The sequence below is a fragment of the Sphaeramia orbicularis genome, unplaced genomic scaffold, assembly GCF_902148855.1.
Source record: "Sphaeramia orbicularis unplaced genomic scaffold, fSphaOr1.1, whole genome shotgun sequence".
Classification (NCBI taxonomy): Eukaryota; Metazoa; Chordata; class Actinopteri; order Kurtiformes; family Apogonidae; genus Sphaeramia; species Sphaeramia orbicularis.
The window spans coordinates 95,001-105,000 of record NW_021941612.1 but is presented as its reverse complement, the minus strand read 5'-3'; the positions used below and the strand labels follow the sequence as shown (position 1 = coordinate 105,000).

Here is a 10,000-nt window from a genome sequence, read left to right as displayed (position 1 = left end):
AACAAACATTCACACACAAACACAAACAGTAAACAAACATTCATACACAAACACAAACAACAGTAAACAAACATTCATACACAAATACACACTGTAGTACACAAACATTCATACACAAGCAACAGTAAACAAACATTCATACAAAAACACACACTGTAGGACACAAACATTCACACACAAACAACAGTAAACAAACATTCATACAAAAACACACACTGTAGTACACAAACATTCATACACAAACAACAGTAAACAAACATTCATACAAAACACCTACTGTAGTACACAAACATTCATACACAAGCAACAGTAAACAAACATTCATACAAAAACACACACTGTAGGACACAAACATTCACACACAAACAACAGTAAACAAACATTCATACAAAAACACACACTGTAGTACACAAACATTAATACATAAACACAAACAACAGTAAACAAACATTAATACATAAACACAAACAACAGTAAACAAACATTCATATACAAATACACACTGTAGTACACAAACATTCATACACAAACAACAGTAAACAAACATTAATACATAAACACAAACAATAACACACAAACAAAAGCAGTCTAAAAACAGTCAAGTGGTCCGAGGTCTGGGGAACGTGGAGGGTCTTCACCCAAACCCCTCCATCCAATCCACCTGTGGGTCCAGACCTCAGACCACTAGACTGTTTTTATGTGGGTCCAGACCTCAGACCACTAGACTGTTTTTATGTGGGTCCAGACCTCAGACCAGTAGACTGTTTTTATGTGGGTCCAGACCTCAGACCAGTAGACTGTTTTTATGTGGGTCCAGACCTCAGACCACTAGACTGTTTTTATGTGGGTCAAGACCTCAGACCAGTAGACTGTTTTTATGTGGGTCCAGACCTCAGACCAGTAGACTGTTTTTATGTGGGTCCAGACCTCAGACCAGTAGACTGTTTTTATGTGGGTCCAGACCTCAGACCACTAGACTGTTTTTATGTGGGTCCAGACCTCAGACCGGTAGACTCTTTTTATGTGGGTCCAGACCTCAGACCAGTAGACTGTTTTTATGTGGGTCCAGACCTCAGACCACTAGACTGTTTTTATGTGGGTCCAGACCTCAGACCAGTAGACTGTTTTTATGTGGGTCCAGACCTCAGACCGGTAGACTGTTTTTATGTGGGTCCAGACCTCAGACCAGTAGACTTCCAGTCTGGACCAGAACAGACGAAACAACAAAAGGATGTTTTTAATTCTGTGACATTTGGAAAATTCAAGGAATTTGAACAAACATCGACTTTACAACGATTTAAAGTGTGTTTAAATATGTGTGTGTGTGTGTGTGGGTGGGTGTGTGTGAGAGTGTATGTGCATCTTTGTGTGTGTTTGTGCATGCATGTTTGTGTGTGTTTGTGTGTGCACCTGTGTTTGTGTGTGCTTCTGTGTGTGTGTGTGTGTGTGTGTGTGTGTGTGCTGGTGTGTGTGTTTGTGTGTGTGTGTGTGTGTGTGTGTATGTGTGTTGGTGTGTGTGTGTGTGTGTGTGTGTCGGTGCATGTGTGTGTGTGTGTGTGTGTGTGTGTGTGTGTGTGTGTGTGTGTGTGTGTGTGTGTGTGTGTGCGTGTGTGTGTGTTCATACTTTCAGTCAGACAGTCTTCAGGTGTGTTTCCTTCTTCATCGTCTTCTTCTTCTTCCTGAACTTCAGGAACTTTCTGTACAGAACTGCAGACCGACGACGCATCACACTGAAGGAGAACACAATAGAACACAATAGAACACAATTGAACACAATAGAACACAATAGAACACAATAGAGGTCATGTTTATAGAATAGAATAGAATAGAATAGAATAGAATAGAATAGAATAGAATAGAATAGAATAGAGTTTGCCTGTGAATTAACCTCTTCTTTGTTGTCTTGGTTTTCCGCCTCCTCACAGTCAGACCCGGATCCAGACTCGGACTCGAACCCGGACCCGGACTCGGATCCAGACTCGGACTGGGCCAGTGGGACCCTCAGTGACGTGATGCTGTGGTAGTTGCTGGTCTGGTTGCCGGGGTTACGGTGGAGGGCGTTGGCCTGTGGCACCTGCTCGTCTGGGGTCACAAAGGTCAAAGCCAAGAGCTCTGTCTGCTGGTCTGCACCAGCATCTACTGGAGGAAGAAATCAGGGAATTCAGTGAATTCAGCAACTTCAGTCACATCAGTCAGATTTACACTTTGGTTTGGTCTTAGGTCCAGCTCAGGTCTTACCAGTCTCATGTGGTTTCTCAGCTGTGGTCTTTCCCACTAAAGTCCAGACCTGTTTTAGTACCAGTGCTTTGACCCAGTTCATGGCCCAGCTCATCCGGTTAATGGCAATCTGCAGGTTGTTTTCTCCTTCTTCTTCTGAAGCTGACAGATTATCACCACTGAAGGAGCTCAGCAGCAGAGCCAGGAACAGGTTCAGGACCTGGGTCAGACCCACACAGGGTTTGGATTAGGATTAGAACTGGGTTTAGGGTTAGGGATAGGAATAGGGTTAGGTTTAGGAACAGGGTTAGGCAACCATCACATCCTTCTGCAACATTTGGAAAAATCAACTGGTATCAAAGGATTGGCATTAAAGTGGTTCAAATCCGATCTAACAGATCGTTCTCACTTTGTTCACATTGATAATGAATCCTCTCAGTGCACTATAGTTAGTTATGGAGTACCTCAAGGCTCCGTTCTTGGACCAATACTGTTTATCCTGTACATGCTTCCTTTAGGTAACTTAATAAGAAATTTCATCAACTTTCATTGCTACGCTGATGATATTCAATTAAATTTATCCATTAAACCTGATGAATTCAATTAGCTAGCCAAACTACAGGACTGCATTAAAGAGATTAAAGACTGGATGAACAAAAACTGTCTGCTGTTAAACTCAAACAAAACTGAAGTCATTGTGTTTGGACCTAAAACTGTTAGGGATGCAGTGTCCAGCCAAGTAGTCACTGTGGATGGTGTTACCATGGAGACCAAAACCACTATGAGGAATCTAGGCCTCATTTTCAATCAGGCGCTATCGTTTAACTCTCACATAAAACAGATTTTTAGAACTTTCTTTTATCTGCGTAATATTACTAAAATTAGACAGATTTGAACAAGAACGATGTAGAAAAATTAGTCCCTGCTTTTATTCCATCCAGACTAGATTATTGTAACTCACTTCTCTCAGGCTGTCCCAAAAAGTCCTTACAGACCCTTCAGCTAATCCAACATGCTGCTGCCTGTGGACTCACTAGAACCAGTATCAGACCATATTTGTCCTGTGTTGGCTTCTCTGCACTGGCTCCTCTCAAAGCTCAGATAGACTTTAGATCCTCCTCCTCACTTCCAAAGCCCTTCATGTCCAGACTCCTACTGATCTGAAAGAGCTTTAGTTCCATCCAGTCCATCTACAGCACTACGCTGTTCACACGCAGGTGCACTGGTGGTCCAGAGGAGGTCCAACAGTAGGACGGGGGCCAGAGCCTTCAGCTATCAGTTCCTCTACTGTGGAAGCACCTCCTGCCTCGGTCCAGGAGGAGACACCCTCTGTCTGTTTAAGAGGAGGAGACACCCTCTGTTTAAGAGGAGGTTTAAAACGTTCCTTTAGATGAATCTGAGAGTTAGTTCAGCTCAGGCTGCTCTGAGTTCTGCTGATATAGGCTGAGACTGATGGACACTGAGCTCTGCTCTGAGACACCTCCTCTAGCACCTCCTCTCTGCTCTCCTCCTCTCTGCTCCTCCTCCTCTAGCACCTCCTCTCTGCTCCTCCTCCTCTATTACCTCCTCTCTGCTCCTTGTCCTCTAGCACCTCCTCTCTGCTCCTCCTCCTCTATCACCTCCTCTCTGCTCCTCCTCTTCCTCTATCACCTCCTCTCTGCTCCTCGTCCTCTCTGCTCCTCCTCCTCTATGACCTCCTCTCTGCTCCTCCTTCTCCCCTTCCTTTTCTCTCCTAATTTTCACTTCTGTTTACAGTCCAGTGAATACATGTTACTGACTTGACGTCTTTCCTGGAGTCTCTGTGCTTTATCGCCTCACAGGTTTTCCTTGGATCCTCACAGGTTTTCCCTGGATCCTCATAGGTTTTCCCTGGATCATCACAGGTTTTCCCAGGATCATCACAGGTTTTCCCTGGATCCTCACAGGTTTTCCCTGGATCATCACAGATTTTCCCTGGATCATCACAGATTTTCCCTGAATCCTCACAGGTTTTCCCTGGATCATCACAGGATAACCTAGGATCATCTCTGGACCTGCTGCTGTGCTCCTGCCTCTCTCCTCCTTCATCATCATCACTCACTTATCTATATAGTTCTGATATTGTTTATTCTACAGTTCCATAGATGTTCTTGTTCAGTTATCTATGCATCAGTTCCATCCATGTCTCTCCCCCTACCTCCCCCCTTCTCCCCCTCTCCCCCAGTCTCTCTCTGTTTCTATCGCTCTCTCTTTTCTCCTCCTTTACTCTCTCTTTAACCCCAGCTGGTCCTGTCACTCATCCATCCTTCAGGAGTCTGGCTCTGCTCCAGGTTTCTGCTGTTAAAGGTACTTTTTCCTTCCACTGTCACTAGTGTTTGCTCCTGGAGGATTCTGTTGGTTTCTGTAAATTGTCTTTAGTCTGGTTTGGACCAACTGTATATGTAAAGTGTCATGAGAGAACTTTTGCTATGATTTGGCACTATATAAATAAAATTTGATTTGATAATTTACATATTCACAAAACAGTTTCTATCCCTAAAACTAAGACGGATATCAACTAACTTTTTATTATCAACTTATAGGAAGTTGGATATGGTCTTTCATTTGGTACCAATTTTGTTGACCTTTGATGACCTTGAAAGGTCAAACTCAAGGTCATGATTTTCAAAATACCCAATTTTTTACTGTAACTCCCTCAATTTTACAAAAAAAGCCACTAGTATCAGATTATATACCGAGAAAATATTGACCAAAGTTCTGTGTCAAAGGCTTCCATTTGGACAGGGTTAGGGGTTAGGGGTTAGGGGTTAGGGGTTAGGGGTTAAGGGTTAGGTCATCAGGAGCAGACTGGGATGGATGGATTGTCCCATCCTTGAGGGAATCACTAGATTCACAAATTTAGATAAATGTGGTTGAGATGAAACTCTTTGAAGTTTTGTGTCTGTAGGTAAATCATGTGACAGTCTAGGGTTAGGGTTTTCTCAGATTAGGAGACGCCTTCTGGACTCTCACCACCAGGTTTCCGATGACCATGACCATCATGAAGACGATCAGACACATGGCCTGACCCGCCACCTCCATGCAGTCCCACATGGTCTCAATCCACTCTCCGCACAGAACCCTGAAGATGATCAGGAAGGCGTGGAAGAAGTCATTCATGTGCCACCGTGGAAGTTCGCAGTCATCTGCGATGCGACAAACGCAGTCTTTGTAGTTCTTTCCAAACAGCTGCATGCCGACCACGGCGAAGATGAAGACGATGATGGCCAAGACCAGAGTCAGGTTCCCCAAAGCCCCCACCGAGTTCCCAATGATCTTTATCAACATGTTGAGGGTGGGCCACGACTTGGCCAGTTTAAAGACCCGCATCTGGACCCCCCAGGAGCAGACAGACAGGAAACACCAGAGGAGCAGACAGACAGGAAACACCAGACCAGACAGACAGGAAACCCCCCCAGGACCAGACAGACAGGAAACAGCCCAGGAGCAGACAGACAGGAAACACCAGAGGAGCAGACAGACAGGAAACAGCCCAGGAGCAGACAGACAGGAAACAGCCCAGGAGCAGACAGACAGGAAACAGCCCAGGAGCAGACAGACCGGAAACAGCCCAGGAGCAGACAGACAGGAAACACCAGAGGAGCAGACAGACAGGAAACACCAGAGCAGACAGACAGGAAACAGCCCAGGAGCAGACCGACAGGAAACAGCCCAGGAGCAGACAGAAAGGAAACACCAGACCAGACAGACAGGAAACCCCCCCCAGGACCAGACAGACAGGAAACAGCCCAGGAGCAGACAGACAGGAAACACCAGAGGAGCAGACAGACAGGAAACAGCCCAGGAGCAGACAGACAGGAAACAGCCCAGGAGCAGACAGACAGGAAACAGCCCAGGAGCAGACAGACCGGAAACAGCCCAGGAGCAGACAGACAGGAAACACCAGAGGAGCAGACAGACAGGAAACACCAGAGCAGACAGACAGGAAACAGCCCAGGAGCAGACCGACAGGAAACAGCCCAGGAGCAGACAGAAAGGAAACACCAGAGGAGCAGACAGACAGGAAACAGCCCAGGAGCAGACAGACAGGAAACACCAGAGGAGCAGACAGACAGGAAACAGCCCAGGAGCAGACAGACAGGAAACACCAGAGGAGCAGACAGACAGGAAACAGCCCAGGAGCAGACAGACAGGAAACAGCCCAGGAGCAGACAGACCGGAAACAGCCCAGGAGCAGACAGACAGGAAACAGCCCAGGAGCAGACAGACAGGAAACACCAGAGCAGACAGACAGGAAACAGCCCAGGAGCAGACAGACAGGAAACAGCCCAGGAGCAGACAGACCGGAAACAGCCCAGGAGCAGACAAACCGGAAACAGCCCAGGAGCAGACAGACAGGAAACACCAGAGGAGCAGACAGACAGGAAACACCAGAGCAAACAGACAGGAAACAGCCCAGGAGCAGACAGACAGGAAACACCAGAGGAGCAGACAGACAGGAAACACCAGAGCAGACAGACAGGAAACAATGGAATGAATGAACAGTTCTGGTTCAACAAATGCTCATGACCATGATGCTGTTGAACTGACCAATCGGAAGGAGCGGAGCACCGACAGCCCCTGGACGTTGGCCAATCCCAGTTCCAGCAGACTCATGCTGACAATGATGCTGTCAAAAATGTTCCAGCCCACCTGTAACCACGGCAACAGTATAATCACATCATCACACAGATGAATGTTTGACATTTTATAACATCCAGGGAACTATCCATCACACTGGGTTAGAGTTAGGGTTAGGGTCAGGGTTTGGGGTTAGGGTTAGGGTCAGGGTTGGGGTTAGTGTTAGGGTTAGATTTAGGGTTAGGGTCAGGGTTAAGGTTAGGGTCAGGGTCAGGGTTAGGGTTAGGGTTAGAGTTAGGGTCAGGGTCAGGGTTAGGGTTGGGGTTAGGGTTGGGGTTAGGGTTAGAGTTAGGGTCAGGGTCAGGGTTAGGGTTAGGGTTATGGTCAGGGTCAGGGTTAGAGTTAGGGTTACCCACCAACACCAATAACCCCATAATAATATATACCAACAAATAATAATAATTAAACTTACAGTGAAATTTTCAAAGAGCATGGATGTTCGTAATTAGTTGTTAAATTGGGGGGTTAAATATTAACATATGAAGATGACTCCTTTAAATGTCTTAAGCACGTATTTGAGGGTTAGTGTTAAAGAACAAATATCCAAGCTAAAAATTGTGTTTTCCATATGTTATTATAATTTAACCCACAGTTTTCTCATGAATTCTAATCCAATCCAGTTTATTTATGAGCTCATTTAGCAACAGAGTTGACCAAAGTCATGTTGTTGTTATTGTTGTTTTTAAATAATAATATAAGACTTAAAACATAGAGTGAAACAGGACAAAATGAACCCTAACCCTGATCTGTAAAGGACACCTTAACTCTAACCCTGATCCGTAAAGGAAACTTTAACCCTAACCCTGATCTGTAGGGTTAGGGTTAGGGTTAGGGGTAGTGGTTAGGGGTGGGGGTAGTGGTTAGGATTAGGGGTGGGGGTAGTGGTTAGGGTAAGGGGTGGTGGAAGGGGTGAGGGGTGAGGTAAGGGTTAGGGGTGGGGGTAGTGGTTAAGGGTGAGGGTAGGGGTTAGGAGTGGGGGTAGTGGTTAGGGGTGAGGTTAGGAGTTAGGGGTGGGGTAGTGGTTAGGGGTGAGGGTAGGGGTTAGGGGTAGTGGTTAGGGGTGAGGGTAGGGGGTTGGGTTGTGGGCTGTGTCGTGGGACATACAATCTAACAAAGAGAGGAGAGTTTTATTCTATAGAACACCTTCCAAGAAAGAAAGTACTTACACATTTTATGTACGTGGGTCAGTTCTGCTGCGTTTCCACGACGTGGAACCGGCTTGACTCCACTCTGGTACCAGATACAATTCCTAGAAACTGTTTCCATTACAGGATACTACCGACTTTAGAGTACCTGTGCGTCATAGCAACATGGTGCGTAACTTCCGTGACATCTGCTCAGAGTTGCTGATAAACTCGCTTGTTGCGTGTTATCCCATCAAGGCCAGAAGTGTCTGAACCTCCTTGACCGACCACGGTGTAGTTTTACAGGCTGCTGTCATGTGGATTAACCTACTGGTATATTTACTGTCAACTTCCGCATCTGTTTTTTTTTTTTTTTTAAATGGTGGGTCTCCGCATATTGATAATGCAATGACAGAGAGACGACTCTAACCAATCAGTGGTCTGTAGTGTTTACACGTCATGCTTTAGTATCTCTGCCCCCGTTTTGGAACCTCGGCAAAGTAGATACCAAAAAATTAGAACCGGGTACTAGATTCCAGGTCACTTTACATACTGGAAATCCAAAAAGGCAGTTGAGTCGAGTCAAGTCGAGTCGAGCTGGTACCACGTAGCGGAAATGCAGCATTAGAATTATGTTATAAGATACTGTGTTAAACTAAACCGAACGTTTCCATCACTGTTAAAGCTGAAATGAACAAGTTTGCCAAAATTAAACTTGACCTTAGGCAAAGACTTCTCCTTTCAGACGTTCTTGCTTCTCACCTTCCAAACAGCTGACACAATCCATAATCCAAAATGTCTCCTAGAATTTTTAAGCACATCAAACATCAGGACATCTGACCTGAAAGTAGTGGTACGGGTCCATCGCTAGAAGTTTGAAGACCATCTCCGCAGTGAAGATTCCTGTGAAGACCTTCAAAGGTAACCAACTAAAACGTTAGTCCACTGTCACCTAGAATCTTTGACATTTGTTAATGTCCAGGTATTAAAAGCTCAAAGGTGATTGGGAATCTAAGGCAGTAAAAGCCCCAGAGTGCTCAGAAAGAGGGTTAGGGTTAGGGTTAACATCACACTGTTGGATTCACCAGGTTTCCGATGCTCAGCAGGTTCTCAAACTGTTCGGTCATCGGGTAATGCTCCATAGCCATGAACACGGTGTTGAGGACGATGCAGATGGTGATGCCCAGGTCCACAAACGGGTCCATGATGATGGTGTAGAGCCAGTTCTTGACCCAGAGCCAGCACCCACAGCAGTCCCACTTCAGGAAGAGGTTGGCAAAGATGTACCAACACGGAGGACATGGGCGCTGGTCCTCCTCCAACTCTGAAACACAACAAGGCCAGCCTGTAAACAGAGTCCAGAGGAGGCCCTAACCCTAACCCTAACCCTGTAGACAGAGTCCAGAGGAGGCCCTAACCCTAACCCTAACCCTGTAGACAGAGTCCAGAGGAGGCCCTAACCCTAACCCTGTAAACAGAGTCCAGAGGAGGCCCTAACCCTAACCCTAACCCTGTAAACAGAGTCCAGAGGAGGCCCTAACCCTAACCCTGTAGACAGAGTCCAGAGGAGGCCCTAACCCTATCCCTGTAGACAGAGTCCAGAGGAGGCCCTAACCCTAACCCTGTAGACAGAGTCCAGAGGAGGCCCTAACCCTAACCCTGTAAACAGAGTCCAGAGGAGGCCCTAACCCTAACCCTGTAAACAGAGTCCAGAGGAGGCCCTAACCCTAACCCTGTAAACAGAGTCCAGCGGAGGCCCTAACCCTGTAAACAGAGTCCAGAGGAGGCCCTAACCCTAACCCTGTAGACAGAGTCCAGAGGAGGCCCTAACCCTAACCCTAACCCTGTAAACAGAGTCCAGAGGAGGCCCTAACCCTAACCCTGTAAACAGAGTCCAGAGGAGGCCCTAACCCTAACCCTGTAGACAGAGTCCAGAGGAGGCCCTAACCCTAACCCTGTAAACAGAGTCCAGAGGAGGCCCTAACCCTAACCCTGTAAAC

At 46.4% G+C, this 10,000-nt stretch overlaps 1 protein-coding gene across 1 annotated transcript in view; it reads right to left on the bottom strand.

The window, feature by feature from the left end:
• The window catches only part of LOC115416469 (sodium channel protein type 4 subunit alpha B-like), an 88,115-nt gene that overhangs the window by 22,734 nt on the left and 55,381 nt on the right, over nt 1-10,000 (bottom strand). The window contains 7 exon segments of the mRNA XM_030130244.1: nt 1,625-1,730; nt 1,889-2,136; nt 2,239-2,437; nt 5,209-5,565; nt 6,787-6,888; nt 8,842-8,913; nt 9,086-9,324. Coding sequence (XP_029986104.1) covers nt 1,625-1,730; nt 1,889-2,136; nt 2,239-2,437; nt 5,209-5,565; nt 6,787-6,888; nt 8,842-8,913; nt 9,086-9,324 — 1,323 coding nt within the window.